The sequence below is a fragment of the Leuciscus leuciscus genome, assembly GCF_965113295.1.
Source record: "Leuciscus leuciscus genome assembly, contig: HAP1_SCAFFOLD_870, whole genome shotgun sequence".
NCBI classification, from domain to species: domain Eukaryota; kingdom Metazoa; phylum Chordata; class Actinopteri; order Cypriniformes; family Leuciscidae; genus Leuciscus; species Leuciscus leuciscus.
In genome coordinates this window covers 1-17,767 of record NW_028117870.1, presented here as the reverse complement: position 1 = coordinate 17,767, position 17,767 = coordinate 1, and the positions used below count along the sequence as shown (strand labels likewise).

At 37.4% G+C, this 17,767-nt stretch overlaps 1 protein-coding gene across 1 annotated transcript; it reads left to right on the top strand.

Moving 5' to 3' along the window:
* Positions 1-2,241: 2,241 nt before the first annotated feature.
* On the top strand, positions 2,242-17,212 carry LOC309492046 (dystrophin-related protein 2-like). Its single transcript, XM_082191061.1, has 7 exons — positions 2,242-2,940; positions 5,716-5,794; positions 8,702-8,762; positions 11,994-12,055; positions 12,506-12,580; positions 14,725-14,926; positions 16,972-17,212. The coding sequence occupies exons 1-7, from the start codon at positions 2,830-2,832 to the stop codon at positions 17,063-17,065; spliced, it is 684 nt and encodes a 227-aa protein (XP_082047187.1). The 5' UTR covers positions 2,242-2,829; the 3' UTR covers positions 17,066-17,212.
* The last annotated feature ends 555 nt before the right edge of the window (positions 17,213-17,767 follow it).

Below are 17,767 nucleotides of genomic sequence, written 5' to 3'. Positions count from 1 at the left end.
GAAAGCACAAAGATCATTTAAAGCGGCACTCCTCAAAGTGAAAGGGCAAACATTATTTAAAGGGGTCATGAACTGAGAAATCAAATTTTCCTTGAGCTTTTGACATATAAGAGGTCATCATACTATAAGAATATCCCATAAGTTTCAGAACTTTGGTTTACTGGACTAAAAATAACTTACCAAACCAATGGATCCTAATTAGGGATGCACCGATCCACATTTTTTCACTTCCGATCCGATCCCGATACCTGAATTTGGATATCGGCCGATACCGATACTATTCCGATACCAGAGCTGTGTTTGCTTTAATATTATTATTATCATTATCATTATTGTTTATTTTATATGATGCTGAAATAAACTCCTCTCAACAGGCAAGTATGATATGTAGGCCTACATATTTATGCATGTATGGTAAGTATAAGGTCAGAAAAGGAAGTCAGAAAAACAGTAAATCCTGTTAACAGGAAAAATCCCATTCTGAAAACAAATATGCAACTGTAGGTCATGTCAATATTTATTACATTCCCAAAATGTCAAATACTTGAGTCTTGAAATATAAGAAAAGTGCAAGTGTAAACATCTTACACACACACACACACCATCTAAAGGGTGATCCTCGCTCCGATGCTGTAACTCTCTCGATGAATGCTCGATCAACATCAGCCATGTGCAAACAGACAAGCGGATTTCGCCTCAGACGCGCGTCAATTTCGCTTCAAACTTTTGCTTTTTACGAGCGTCAATTTCGCTCTGGGCGCGCGAATGGATTCAAAATATTCAAGCGTCCAACTAGACGCGGCAGACGCGAATTTGACGCGCTATTCGCGTTTGGTGTGAACGCACAGTAACGTGGTGCTTTTTTAAATGTTTGATTGCATTCGTTGTGTTGTACGACGCGTGGGAGCTTCAACGAGCTCTGAATTACGGCTTTGCAAACATTGCATTTTGCTGTCTTGCTCTGCGGTGTTTCCAGTGTGAAGAATTTCCACACAGCGGCCGCAAACTGCGGAATGGATTTCCTGAGCGGTGGCGTGTCTCATAACTCTGTGTCTCATTGAGCCGCGCCTCCGTTCAGGAAATCCATTCCGCAGTTTGCAGCCAGCTAGCAGACTAGCCGGCGGGACTCACTTTTGGAGTCATTTCAGCAGACAACGTTAAAGCGCAGACATGACTCAAGGATATCGGATATCTCCGCAGGTTGGATCGGGAAAATCCGATACGTGAATTACGTTGGTATCGGTCCCGATACCGATACTGGATCGGATCGGCCCCATCCCTAATCCTAATGCTAGGAATGTGGTTAGTTTATTTATTTTCAACAATGTAAATGTCTCAGTTGAGCATTATTTATTTTTATGCGGTACATTTCACTGTGGATTATTTGGTAAATCAGTCGGAATTTCGGCGCAGGCTTTGCAAACATACTTTTACGATATGGACTCAACAGTAATACAATGTAAGTAACCGTATTAATTCTAATGCATTTAATGATTCATGTACAGTCAGATGTTCTTTGTCTATGTGTCAGTAAATCAAACCAGTGACTAAACGGTCAACTTCACATTGTTTCTCTAGTAGGAAGAAAATAATCCGTTATTTAAACTGTGATTTAAATTATATATATAAAAGCCATCAAAGAACGCTCCCGTTGAAATAGCTGGAGCTGTCAATCAAGCAGCACGAGTTTATCAGTGTTTGAGTTCTGGACTCGCCAAAACTCCCGTAATGATCAACAAATCTCTTATTTACAATGTGTTTGCACTGTTAGTTCTGATGAAAGAATTCGTTAGTGTGCAGAAATCGAGTTTGCCATGAGGAGATCGCTGCATTCATGCAACGATCCAAATATGATGCCATAGATCTAAATATAAAGCTATAATTAACACTTTTCATGATTAGTTAACCTTGAGAGCTGTAATTGTAAAAACGTGCTAAAAGTTTTTGAGAGAGTTAAACATGTAATACTTAGCTGTTTCATATGCAAAAGATGTTAGCCAATCACAGCAGTGGGCTTTTATACACTCTGACTGAAGTCTCACATTAGATATGTCACATTGATCACAGGATCATGTGACATTGAAGAGTGAAGTAACGGCTGCTAAAAACTCAGCTTTGCATCACAGGAATAAATTACATTTGAAAATATAATCAAATAGGAACCAGTTCTTCTAAATTGTAATAACATTTCACAATCTTACTATTTTTACTGTATTTTTGATTAAATAAATGCAGCCTGGGTGAGCATAAGAGACTTCTTTCAAAGACATAAAAAATAATAATAATATTACCAACCCTAAATGGTGGTGAATTTCAACTCAGCTTTTCACTTACAAAAATATTTCTCTCTGCATTTTTTACAAATTTTTCACTTGTCACCAGTTCTCTCACACACATTGGGTCTTGTCACACTTAGACATTTGGTGCAGTTTCACTGCTATCAACAGACTGGATCTTTCTTGCAATTATGCCCAGTGTAGCTCCTCAATGTAAATCTGTGGAACGAAGCAAGCAGTGGTGACGGATGGAATGAAAATGGACAAGTGTAGGCTGTGAATGGAATAAAAGATCCCTTTAAAATATCCACCCTGTGTCTAGCCTGTCAGTATCACAACTTTTTTTTTCCGTTTAAATCATTTGTAGTGGAAAGCAGGCATAGTTGTAACACTTAAATGTAACATCAGTAGTAACACAATGCATAGTGCACACAGAAATCAAATGGAAAGTTTCAGTGAGGAATCATATATTTATATATGTGTTGATCATCCATCTCATTTTCTCTTTCTTTTGTAGCTGTTTAAAGAAGAGCTGGCCCAGGTAAAGGAAGGAATGAAACACATAAACGACCTGGCCCATCAACTGGCCATAGCTGACGTGCACTTGTCCATGGAGAACGCCAGAGCCCTGGAGCACCTGAACAACAGATGGAAACTTTTGCAGGTAGTGAACTCACACCATCCTTATCTCATCCTTACCTACCCACCATGACTAATGGACCCCTATGGAGATCATACAGTACACCGGCCACCATTGCCAGCGCTGACTCCAGCCAACTAAGTTTGTGCATATGCACTATGAAAAATGGAGCTAAGGAGATAGAATATAATAAGCTGGTCCTGCCTGGCTGGGAGCGGTGATGGCTCCATTATCATCGGTCACGGGAAGTGCCTTTTGTCTACATGCTCATGGGAAAACAAAGGCCTTTCCAACGAGAAAATAGAGAAGATGTAAAATGAAATTGAGTGTTTCGATTGCATCTGGTTGTTTTATGTGTAAGAGGAGCTTAAGAGAGCCAGAAAGAGATGCAGGGAGAGTGAGAAGTACACGTGAGTGTGTGGGAGTGTGTGAATCCAGTTATTGAAAATGACTATTAAATGCATATCTGCAGCAGTTTGTGTGTGACCTAATGTAAGGGAAAACACACAGGACTATTGTCTGTGAGCATTTCTTGTGTTATTTGTAGTATGAATGCAATGAGAAATGCTGTGTTGATAAATCCTTGGCTTTTAATCCTTAAACATTCATACATGTTCATACATTCATAAACTTCATGTGAAAAAGAAAGTACACCCTTTTGAATTCTATGGTTTTACATATCAGGACATAATAAAAAATCATCTGGTCCTTAGCAGGTCTTAAAATTGTGATGAACAACAACACGAGTTATGGTTCAAGGTTTATTTAACAAAAACTAGGCCAAAATGGAGAAGCCATGTGTGACAAACTAAGTACACCCTTACTGCTTCCATATGAATTAATAGGGTAAGTAGCAGTCTGGCGCTGCTAATCATATGTCTTTGAAAAGACATTAGCAATGATTTTAGAGAAACAATTGTTGCTGCCCATCAATCTAGGAAGGGTTACAAGGCCATTTCCAAACAATTTGAAGCACATTATTAAACAGTGAGGAAGGTTATTCAAGACGGTTGCCAATCTTCCAAGGAGTGGACGTCTCGGCAAAATCATCCCATGGTCAGGCCGTGCAATGCTCAGAGAAACTGCAAAAAACCCAAGAACTGCACCTCAGACTCTACATGCCTCAGTTTGCATCACCGTATTAGAGAAAGACTGAACAAGTATTGGATGTTTGGAAGGATTGCCAGGTGAAAGCCTCTTCTCTCTAAAAAAGTACATGACAACACGGCTTATGTTTGCAAAGTTGCATCTGAACAGACAATTTCTGAAACAATGTCCTTTGGACAGACAAGACCAAAGTGGAGATGTTCGGCCATAATGCACTGCCCCATGTTTGGCGAAAACCAAACATAGCATATCAGCACAAACACCTCATACCAACTGTCAAGCACGGTTGTGGAGGGTTGATGATTTGAGCTTGTTTTTCAGCCAAGGACCCTCGTCTTTGAGTTGACCATGAATTCCTTTGTATACCAAAGTATTCTAGAGTCAAATGTGAGGCCATCTGTCTGACAGCAAAAGCCGAAATTGGGTCATGCAACAGAACAATTATCCAAAGCACACCAGCAAATCTACAACAGAATGGCTAAAAAAGAAAATAATCAAGGTGTGGCAATATCCCAGTCAAAGGTGATATTGAAATGCTGTGGAAAGACCTTAAGAGAGCTGTGCATAATCAAACCTGAAGAACTGAAGCAATGTTGCAAAGAAGAGCGGGCAAAAATTCCTCCACAATGATGTGAGAGACTGATAAAGTCACGTAGAAAATGATCTTCTAATTATTGCTGCTAAAGTGGTTCTACAAGCCAATAAATCATAGGGTGTACTTAGTTTGTCACACATGGCTTCTCCATTTTGGCTTTATTTTTGTCATTAAAATAATTATATTATTCTTATTAATTAAGAACATATTAATTAAAATAAGACCCCAAATGAAAGTGTTCATATAGGACAGGTGCGTGTATATGTGTGTATATAAATATAAATATAAATATAAATATATGAAGAGTTCAGATGCAAAAACCTCTAAATGCCATCTGAAATTTTCTTATAGAATAATCATTTTTATCAAGCTCGTATATTTAAATTCAATAATTTCACTCAAATGGCAATGAAGATAACCTATTAATTGTCATTTAAGTGAAATTACTGACCTTAAATATACAAGCTTGATAAAAATGATCATTCTATAAGAAAATTTCAGATGGCATTTAGAGGCTTTTGCATCTGAACTCTTCATATATATATATATATATATAATTATTGCAAAGCAGTGCTGGTTCTCCTTGAAATGCCTCACAGAAACTGAGAGAATACAGGAAGAGAATGAGGGAAATAAAATACTTCATGCTTAAGTGGATTTGTTGGCCTTTATATCAGTGTTTTGACATCCTCTGAATGATTTACATTGTAAATAACTTTAATTAGGTAGTCCACCATTCCCCAGAGATGTCTGATTGGTGGCGACAATGACAGACCTGGATTACTCTTGGGAAACTTCTTGTGCAACACTCTCACCACTTTTCTTATTATCGCTCTTTTCAGAGCATTTATCTGAGTCACTGCTTATTTATTCAGTATGAATTCTTCAAAAACTGATTGGGGGCAGTAGACTGGTACACTGGTCCATTTAAAACAAAACTTAAAGGGACCTCAAAATGAAAATTTTGTCATCTGCTCATCGTCATGGTGTTTAAAACCCATCTTACGTTCTGTTTTTTGGAGAACCGTTCCATTATACGATCAGAGAACTTTGATTTAGTATATAAAATAACTCCTCTTTCTCCTTTTCCACTCAAGGGATCTATTGAAGAACGTCTAAAACAATTGCAAGATGCCCACAGAGATTTTGGCCCTGGATCACAGCACTTCCTTTCTAGTAAGTGTGGTATAACTTATTTGAAGCCATAGAGAGCGAGGGATGGGCTGATGGTGTTCAGTGGTGAAACATTGCAGGACAAAGACAGTGACATTTAGACAATGTCTGGGCTCAGATCTTGACATGGACTCAACCAACTCACGCAGTTCAGCTACAAAAGAGAATGGCTCTTTAAAATTTTTGGCGGAATTTTAAATGTCCACCCACTAAGTTTCCACATAAATAAATGAAAAGAACTTTTGAGAAATATCTTTGTGATCTATACTCAAATGAGATGCAAAATCCAGACATACACATAAAAATACAGACAATACATAAAAGTATTCTATAAAATTCCGTTTTAGTAGCGCATCAATGCAAACCACCAACTACGCACAAACAATTTAGACTGAATCCAAGAATGTCCATAATGGATGGGTATAGTATAAGAGACAAAGAAAACATAGTCAAAAAAGAACAAACTTCATACATCAGGGCGATAGGTGGGAGTATAGAGTCCAGAATGACAGGTAGTGTACTTATGGGACAACTAAGAACCAGATAAAAGTTAGCAAAAACTTACAGGCCTGGGGTCCATTCTTTATACCTCCCTTAATACATCTGAGATGATGTGACAGATGCCAGATCTTCTAATCATGATAGCTGATCTCTGGCTTATTTGGTTCTTCAAATGTATTTGTGGATTTGATTAAAATATCTGGATTAAGTTGTCTGAGATTTCTGCACGTTCTTGTGTTCATTGGAAAGGGCATATATATCGATACTCGAAACCATGTGATCATGCAGCGATTGGCTGACAACAAGACAGCAACTTAATGACATTAATTAAGAACATCACACACCTGACGAAAAACTTGCAGAAGTTCTGGACCTTTGTAAGGAAACAGCCAAGGGACCTTAACGAAATAAGTTATGATAAGAAAATTAAATGTGTACTGTTTGTTACATGATTCACAGTTATTTTCATTGCTAGTATTTGTACAGGCCAGGCTTTACATTTTTATTTATATGCTGTAATTAGCAATTCATTTAATTTGACCTGTGAAGCAGATTTGTTACGTGACAGCATGGATTAATGTTGCCTATGGGTCAAGATTTTTTTTTTTTTTAATGGCACAGCAGACAGAATTTTTACTAAGTTATCTGCATCAAGCCACTCCCATCTATGTCTATATTATGATAGACTACACAACAATATAATATTATTATTATTTTAAATTATTATTGTTCCTGATTCAGTAAGGTACTCTTGTAAGAAAATGTAGCTGTGGCTCAAACAGATTTTAAGAATCAATTTAAGTATCCGCCTAAAAAAATACAATCTAATCCTGTTCACATGAAATAAGCCTGCTCCTGAGCAGGTTTGAGCTTATGGACCTGTTGCTATTACAGCAACTCCGGGATGATCTTCGAAGAACCTAACAATCCTGGATCATGTCAAATCTTTAACATTAAAATCCAGAGTAATCCATGTACAAAGAATGGGCCCCTGGCTTCACGTTTAGATTAAGCCAGGATATTTTAAACAAACCATAGAAAAAACATTACTGGTGTGAATCTTGAGACAAAACAATGACACTGGCATATTTTAAGAGATGTCAGTGCAAGTTGCTTTCAATTAAAGGTGCTGTCTGTAAGAATGACAGCTAGTGGTTGAGATAGGTACTGCAGTCCAAATTCAAAATATGGGAGATTGTTGTTTCCCCCGCCCCCTCCTCCTCAGACTCGACGCTCACGCGAGTTACCAGTTTGAGTACACGCAACAGCAACAGGAACAAGCGCAATTGACAAGGAAAGCCGAGGAGACTTACACACTGTAAGTTAATGAGTTGATTTATCCGCGTTTTAATATGCTCTGGTTTATAGAGATTTTTAGATGGATATCGAGGCTTTTAGGTTTTGTGGAATCTGCAATATCTGACCCAGTTTGTTTCCTCATTTCCAAGGCTGCAATACGCTGTGTTTCCTGCCAGCCGGCATCCCAGGGTGTCGAAATACTATTGAATGAACTGACGAGATCACACAGACCAAAACAAAAACCGACCGACAACACGGAACGTGTAAAATAATAAGTAAAATAACTGGCTGTAGAGGTGTTTTTCAGAGAAATGAATATGTGAACTTAGTTTAGTTTATAAATATCTGCAAACATGGTATTTTTATGCTTTAGTAGAGTAAAAAAGTTACATACAGCACCTTTAAAACAGCTCAAACATGTATATTATTCTGGGACTAGGCTTAAGCCTTGTCTGCGAAACCGACCAACAGAGTGCACTGTTTAAGATTTAGTTTGGTTAGCATTTAGCTCTGGCCCTTATCTGAATATGAGGCTCAGAGGGCTATTATTGGCAATTATTACTGACGTATTTTTGCGGCGCTTTATTTGGGGATTTCCCTGGATCAGAGAGGGAGTTCGGATAGAGAAATAAAGAGGTATAGTGTACTTATGAAAGCCATGTGCAGAGGTGGCACACTGTCTTCTCTCTTGGGCCTCATTCCACCACTGACTAGAGGGAAGTATAATACATGTAATGTTACATAAACCGAGAATTTTAAGGGTGTTGACACCTAATTCGTTTCAGATTGTAAAAGCAGCTGAGAAGGAAGACAGTGGTGCTGAAGAAGCCCCATAAATGACCTCAGTGATTGTATAGTTCTCAGTTTTTACCATTTGTATATCATAGCACAGCAGCGTTTGACCTTTGAAGTTCCACAGCTCCACACTTACAGAAAAGCTTTCTACCACTCTGAACACTTTTGAGGTGCTGTTGTTTAATAACCTCTCTGTGTGGAAACGGTATGCTTGAAGAACCTTGAGCTGTGCTGTTTGAGATTTTCAAAATAGCTTTTCATGCTCGACATGTCTGTCTGATTGATATTTCCCTTTTTCTTCCTTTGTCACTCCAGGCTCTGTGCAGATTCCTTGGGAACGTGCCATTTCCCCCAACAAAGTGCCATACTATATCAAGTAAGTCCAGCTGTAAACTATTAGCCATCTATGAGCATCAGAAGTGAGAAAGACAGTGTGAAACTGGGATGGGCATGTCAGATTATCAGGTATAGAAAGCAAACTCAATTACTGATCCCTGGTGCAGAAGATTATTGTGCTGCAACATTTCAACTGTGGCATTCCTTTTGTCACGCAGCCCGGTGTATTTTTAATACTTTGATATGTCACAACAGACAGAGTCTGTTAAGAGGTTAACATCCTTAGTCGAGAGAAAGGAGGTCTGTAATATTTTGAAAGATTTCTTTTAGCATTCCAATTCATCTCAATGGTAGTTGTTTGGCTTCCCGGAATGTTACCATTTAAAATCTTTATTCATAGCAATCAGTGTTATTGTTAACTAAAACTATTAAAAAGCAATTTTGGTAAATTAAATAAAGCTGTAATTGAATAAAATATAAATATTAGATGACAATCTTAAAAATTAGGAATGCTGCCTTGCCCACTAATTGCAAGAAATAAAATAAAGTTCAAAAATTAATAAATCTGAAATAAAAAATAAATAAATTAAAGCTAAATATAAAAAACAAAAACGAATAAAATGACAAAAGCACATCAAAATTACTAATACTTAAACTAAAACTAAAATGAAAACTGAAAATAGCACTGATGGGAATCACAGCTACGGCTCAGATGACGTATCTACGGCTCATATCATGAAAATCTGACCTTTTCCGTGTTTAAGTGCCATAATCAGGTCCCCGGTACATCTACCAACCCAGAAAACTTGAAAAGTGACAACCCAGTAATTTTGCTTTGGTAAGCCTTTCTCTGCAAGCATGTAAAAAAAAAAGCTGATCAGATTTCGCTCCCCTTCTGATGTAGGAGGGAATCTTATTATAATATTACTGCCCTTTAATCTGCACGTTTCAACCCACAGCGCCGCCATTTGGTTTTCGCAAGCAACAACAGTGTAAGCAGTTCTAACGCAATGTTATAAGTTTGAGTTAAGCATGCAAACTATTTGACCAAAATATGTCACAGCTGTCTTATAAAGGCATCAGGGAACTGTGTCAACTTATGTAAAAGTTAAGCATGACTGTACATGCAAGTCGATTAGAATGAGATGGATCAATGTAACTCCACAACAACTACATAAATGTATCCACTAACCATTCAGAAACGTCTAGGTGCAGTCTAAAAATGGCAACCTCTTCCTGTGTCTCTCTGTAAGGCTGCACTCCGCTGCTGGTTATTTCTGAGATTTTGGATGTGTGAGATTATTCGTGTGTTTTGTTATTGTATCCGAAGCTAGTGTAAAGGATCGGCCGTCTTCTGAACGGGGGCGGGGAGCAGCAGCTGAGTGTTTTTACTCCCACCCAAAAGGGGCAAATTTGACAAGCTATAATAAATAATCTGGGAGGTATTTTGAGCTGAAATTTCACAGACACAATCTGGGGACACCATAGATTTATATTACATCTTGTGAAAAGAGGCATAAAGTCACCTTTAAAAAGTTATGTGATTCCCATCAGTGTTATTTTAGTTTAATTATTTGCTATTATAGTATTTATTCATATTTTGAAAGCCACAGACTGCCATATAACTAATCATTCTGAAGTCACAGGAAATATAAATGACTGCAGATGGAATTGACTAGAAGAACACATGACTAACCCTGACATCAAATGGAGCAGAAAGGGAAAAATCCATTTCATGCTTTTAAAACTCAAATGGTGAGAAGGGACACAGTGGTCATCTATGTGATCAAGCCACAGGGTAAAACATTTGCAACAGAAGGTTTTCATGCATGTCACTGGCCAATCAATGTAATCGCTAGCACAGGTAATGATGAGTGAATGAACAGCATTTGTTCCTATCATTTATTAATCTTATATCTTTATGTCATGGCTGCTGGTACAATATAGGCTGCAAAGTGCAGGAAGTCATGAGTGGTTGTTGCAGTAAAGCATGTAGCACACATGTATCAGATTTATCTAGCTCTTATTGTACTTGCCTGTTCGAGCCGTGTGTAGTATTTAAGCTTTCCATTGAATGTCATAAAGAAAACCCTTATGTTTGAGGATATGAGCTCTTAATGACACTGAGATCTTTGTTCGAGATCACTGTAGTTGTCAGGGCTCGCTCTCTGTCTCACACCATACTATGGCAATGTTTCAGGTATTGCGGGATTGTGTATTGATGCCTGTATATTTTACAACTGATAACTGCATATCAAATTAAGTGATATATTATGATGTGAATACCAATCACCTTGAACTGTCAAAATCTGCATTTTACCTTAAATGTACTGATAACCACCATAATAATACAGGTGGTTAAATAAAAGCTACATAATGAATTAGATTGATCATAAGTGGTCTGATCATAAAACGCGGCCAGTTCTCACACACACACACACACACACACACACACACACACACACACACACACACACACACACACACACACACACACACACACACACACACACACACACACACACACACACACAAAGACAAAACAGCATTAGAGTAACACACGTGGCACTAAAATAATGCAATAAACAATAACCAAATAACAGAAGCTGAAACACAAAACACCCCAATGTACATTACTGATAACAAAAATAAGAAGAAACTAAATTATTTGAACTAAAATCATGCAGAGACTTCTGGAAAAGTGATTTTACTGTTCATCACTACAAAGTATACAGTAACTGTTAGATTTACTTGTAAAAAACAAAATATGATAGTATTTTACAATAAAATTACATATATTTACAACCACTTACTATTTAACTATTTACAGGTTTTTACTGTAGCATTTTTGGATTTGTATAGTTATGGATTTATATACAAAACATTTGTACACTTAAAGGGATGGTTCACCCAAGAATTAAAATGGCACCATCATGTCACTCTATTCCAATTGCTTTTTTTGTTCGATCACAAAAAATTTAAAGTGGTGTGTAATATGCAAATTGCTTTCAAAGCTGCGACAGAGGGGACATTTTTCAGTCCGTAATGATTAAAATTTGCATTTGTGTATTGAAGAAACAAAGTCATATGGGTTTGGAGTGGCATGAGGGTAATAAATAATGAAAGAATGAGTAAATAATTACTGAATTAACATTTTTGGGTGAACTGTTCCTTTAAAGTTTCTCTTGCATGTGTTCTCCCTCTTCTCTCTATGTTTTTCTATTTTTGGCTTCACTACTTCACTTCTCTCTCTTTCTCTCCACTTTTATAGCCATCAGGCCCAGACAACCTGCTGGGACCATCCAAAGATGACTGAATTATACCATGCTCTGGGTGAGAGTTAAACTCTGCTCTTATTTCTTCTATGTGTATACTTCCCACTGGGGAACCGTGATGTGGACACACACAAGCTCAAATACACCAACTAGAAGATGGTCTTACACTGAGCGTGATTTCTTTACCTGGACCTCTAATTATAACCTAATATTTCATCCCACCCCAGAGATGTCGACAGCTCTCGTGTTAACCCGAGGGCAGCTGGGCCACAACCATAGCTTCTAATTATTAATGAATAAAAGGGGTTTACTGTGTGTGTTAATCGTATGCGACGTGACCCAGGTAGTCTAAACACTCCGGCACGGTATGAGCATAAACCGCTCAACTCCACTGAAGTGACACATTGCTTTCCACCTCTCTGTTTGCTAATTCCTTTGCAGCTTTTTTCTCATTCCTTATGTTATTCTCTCTTTTTACTGTCCCATCTCCCCTGCTGTTCTCTCACAGCGGACCTGAATAACATCAAGTTCTCTGCATACAGGACGGCCATGAAGCTGAGGCACGTGCAGAAGGCTTTAAGATGTATGTAAAAAGCAACACCCACATTGGTTTGCCCTTTTCCTCTCCTGTTCTCTGAGCACAAGTCATTGATTATTCTTGTACGAGGCTGGCCCTGCTGTGGACTTCTGATCTGTCTGTTTAATTAGAGCCCAGTGATTTTTATGCAGCTTAATTAAGCCTAATAATTGGTGTGATTGTACTTCTTCGCGGGTGGTAATTAAGAAGTCTGCATAAGGAATTAACCACTGTTCCCCCTGTGACACGCTTTGCGGGTGGAGGTTTATCTGCCATTGTCCAGACAGGAGCTCTCTCTCGCTGGCAGTTCCCTTCTTTCCCTCAGCCCCTTCACTGTGCACAGAATATAAATATACACGGATCCATATAAGTCTGTTTTATGCTTTTAAGAGCCTTTAACAAAAAATAATCGAGCGCAACATCTGTTTTAATACACTGAAATATTTGTGTGTCTTGCAAAAGATTTGCTTTTTTGCCTCTTTTGAATGTCAACTGTAAAATGTTGTGCAACTGATGTAGTTGTACAACATCTACCAACAGGGGCTTGGCCATGCTAACTAGCCAAACTTGACTCCTTTGTGGAGAGTTTTGAATCGTTTGGTCAACAGATAAATTGATACTTCTATAAAACTTGTCCGTTTCCCATTTGATAAGTATATTTAATCAAGTAATGAAGTAAAAATGTAAAATGCATTGTACCATACTTTCTGAAGGCATACTTTAGAAAGTTGTTAAGGTTGATGGTTTTACAGTTTAATCTGACAGTGCAGACTTATTCCTCAGGGTATTGAAACTACAGGGTCCTGCTTTTCCCTTTAAATTCAAGGTAATGGGTTTAAGATTGTCCTCAACCCACAGACTTGTCAAAAAAAGTGATAAAGAGGAGACTTTAGCTAGTCCTTGAAATGTTCACATCTTGAAATGATGATGCCATTCAAAAAATATAAAAAAGAAATTTCAGAATTAATACTAGTTCATATTATTAAATAAAATCACAGATAGCCATTAACCTGTTTTCAGTAAAAATTTTGTTACACATGGTTTCCATGTTTTATGGGGAATTTCTTTACACATAATGGTTTTTATACTGTACAAACTGTATAGTCTATCCCCTAAACATCACTCACAGAAATCTTTCTACATTTTTTAATTAAAACAAACAAACAAACCCTAATTTCGTGTTATAAAGTCAGAATTGCGTGATATAAAGTCGCAATTGCGAGAAAAAAAGTCAGAATTCTGACTCTATAAGACGCAATTGCGAGTTTATATCTCGCAATTCTGACTTTATAACACGCAATTGCGACTTTATTTCACGCAATTCTGACTTTATATCTCGCAATTCTGACTTTATAACACGCAATTGCGACTTTATTTCACGCAATTCTGACTTTATATCTCGCAATTCTGAGAAATAAAGTCACAATAATTATTATTTATTTATTATTCAGTGGCGGAAACAAGCTTCCATAGGGACCAAAACTTGTCAAGATCAAAAAGTTACTATGTACTATGTAAAGTATTACAATAAGTATTACACACACACGAACACACAACTGTCTATAGTAGCACAGTAAATGTTGCCATCAGCTGTTTGTTGATAGTCTTTTTTTCCACATATGTACATATGTGAACATTTTTCACATATGTACCTGTTTTGTAGAATGATCTTCATGAAGAAAACATGAATAAATTGTTCAGATTACTTTATTAGGTTGAACCCACTATTGAGCTTGGCATTGAGCTAGGACATCATCTCTCTCTCTCTCTCTCTCTTTCATTCCCTCTCTTTACTCTTTGTGCATCTTGACTCCTGGTTTGCTATTCTATGTCATTAGCCGAATTAATAACCAGGCTGCTACAGAAACTGTGATGATGATTGAGGATGGCTGTATAAAAAGAGCATCAACAAAAAGCCTGTTAGTGTCTCTGTCTATCTACCTAACCCTGAAAGCACCATGACCACTCTGCCTCTTCCATATTTCAGCTCATTATCCAATTGGGATGACATCAGCACACAGCCTTTAGCCTATACTCTCACAGCTGCACTAGAGATGGCCAGATAAATTGATGTTAGAACAGTCAAATCCCATTAGTTAACACTCCACATGCAGTAATAAGCATCTGGCCTATATGTGTGTGTTTTCTAGTGGACCTGTTGAAGCTGAGCAGCGTGGTGGACGTGTTTAGAGAACAGGAGTTGCAGCACGCCGAACATGTGATGGATGTGGTCGAAGTCATCCACGCACTCACTTCCCTGTACGAGAGACTAGAGGAGGAAAGGTCCATCTTGATCAATATCCCCCTGTGCGTCGACATGTGTCTCAACTGGCTGCTGAATGTTTACGACAGGTACTGACGGTAATGTCACCCACAACCCCTTTGATCTGCTCCCACAAATGATGTCAAACCAACTCTGCGCCCTCCTGCTGTCTGCGAGACACTTTTATTGGTCAGTCACAACCTGTGTAGAAGGCGCGCCCTTTTTCTGTGATTTAAGGGTCTATGACATGACGCTCTTGTCCTATCTGTTCATTTATTAAAAAATGCCTTAAAATGCAAATCATTTCTGCATTAAAATAATTGTGATATTTTTTGGGGGGGAAAGAAAAAAGAAAAGAAAAATTCAGAGTGATATGACTGTTCTGATCAGTGTTATTTTTTTAAATACTTTAAAAAAAAGTAAATGCTATATTAGTTTTTTGATATTTCTATTTAGCATTCATTTATTCTGTAAGTTGTAAGTTTTCATTTAATATTTCAATTTTGTTTTATTGCAGCATTTAAATGGACAAAAACACTTTTTAGTAGTTTTAATTTGAAGTAATAATAACAACATTGGTCTTATTATAATAAAGAGAAAAAATAAATTCTTGAATTCTCAAAGTCATGTGGTACAGACAGACAAAAAATTAATATCCGATAGTCTGACCTTTTTATGACAACACAAGGTTAGTTTGTTGTAAACTGTGATGATATTTGACTTCCCAACAACGTAATGATATTTATGAATTCGAAAAATATAGAAAAATAGAAAAATATAGTTTTAAACTGTTTTAGAAAAGTAATGATTAAGATGTGTACACTCAAGTATATTCAAGATTTCAAAGTAAAATTCACTTCATTTTTTCCCGCAAGTTTTTGCACACAGATTTTTTTCAAGTAAATTTAACAAATGAAATGAAGTAGACTCTACTTAACTAAGTTAAGTCAAATTAATAAGTATAAGAAATTGTGTAAATTTTTAAAACAACATGAAACCAACATGAATACAATGACTAGTTTCTAAGAACCTGCCAAGTGTGGACACTCTTATTGACTCTCAAATCTCTTACCAATAGGCAAAGGTGTTCTCCTAGGTGTTCTCCTTTTTCCACAGTTAAGTGAAGGAAATTATGACTGTCACTGAGAAATCACCAGCAGGCAACTAATCATACTGTAGAAGTTAAAAATGTTCTCTGCTTGACTTTAAAAATCATATACTGTGCCAAGCTTTTGGCTTCTTTGCCAACATAAAAAAAACTATATATTTGTTTGTTTTCTATTAACCATCATGAATGTGTGTCTCAAATATAGACCAGACTCTTAACTACCTACTGCTAATGACTGGAGCTCTCACCCTGTGAATAATTGGTAGTAATTGCTTTTTTGTTTTGCTACAAACGAATGTGAATAAGAATGAGCAGCATGCATGAGGATGATAATGAAAAGCTCTCAGTCAAACAAGAAAGCCAAACAAGGTAGGAAATATTCCCTTTAGTAGCAATACTGACAGGGGATTCCTTGTTATACACAGCAAAATGTGATTTGGTAGTGCTTGATCAGTTTTCTAGAATATTTTTGGATCTGTTCAGCAATCTGTTTGGATTTGCTGGTGTGATCTTGATCTCAGTGGAGCTCAAATGCTTCCTGACCTGCTTTAGTCTTTTTTGACAGGTCTATCTGGTGCAGTAAATGTGAAATGTCTTTTCCTGTAAGCATACGACATTGAATAAGGCAATAAATGCACCACTATACAAATATCTGAAAGGTTCACTGTGTATATATACTTGCTGCATCACTATTTTGCTCAGCTAGCAGTACCAGCCCCTGGCAGCATCCTCATTGAGGATTCAGATGGGTTGGAGGAAGTAACTCCTCCAGAACTTCATATATTGACCATATATCCGTGATAGCTTGTTAACGACTTTAGTAGTGAGCCGAGGCAGTTGCTGAAATGATTTTTGATGATTGAGCCGACTGGACCACACGATGCAGGGCCTTTCAGTTCTGTTTGGTGCTGGTTACCTACTACACGGTCGTACTAACTGACTATGTAGAAGAACCTCTGTGAAGTTTTGAATCTTGAAATTGTGTTTGTATTTCTTTAAATGTTTGGCATGTGTTCCTTTCTCTAGTGGTCGTAATGGTAAGATCCGAGTGCTCTCCTTCAAGACGGGCCTGGTTATTCTATGCAACGCAGACATCCAGGAAAAGTATAAATGTGAGTAGTGATGTATTATGTTTTTAAAGGGGTAGTTCACCCAAAAATGAAGATTCCTTCATTAATTACTCACACTAATGTCGTTTCAAACCCGTAAGACTTTCGTTCATCTTCGGAACACAAATGAAGATCTTTTTGATGAAATCTGAGAGCTTTCTGTCCCTCCATAGACAGCTACGCAACTGACACGGACACTTCAAAAAGTTCATGAAGAGATTGTAAAACTAATCCATATGAAATTACTTGAGTGGTTTAATACAGATTTTTTTTTAATCGCTTTATATGATGAACTGATTGAATTTAGGCTATTTTTTATATACATTCATCAACTCACATATCAGCTGTGGTAAACGGAAGCTCAAGCATGTTCGCTTGACATACGAGAACCAATGAGATCCATTCTCTTGTGTTACGCAGCACGTTCTTCAGAGGTTTTCTTCAGAGGTTCAGCTTCTACAAGAGGTTTGTTCTCGCGCACCAAGTATGTTCAGTTGAGCTTCTGTTTATGTTCGCTGATCAATGTTTAAATGTGAATAAAAACCTAAATTAAATCTGTTTATCATATAAAGTGATTGAGTCTCTTCAAAAAATGTGGACTAAACTGCTCAATTCATATGGATTAGTTTTATTATCTCTTTATGAACTTCAAAGCGTCAAAGTGGTAGTTGCGTAGCTGTCTATGGTGGGACAAAAAGGTCTCAGATTTCACA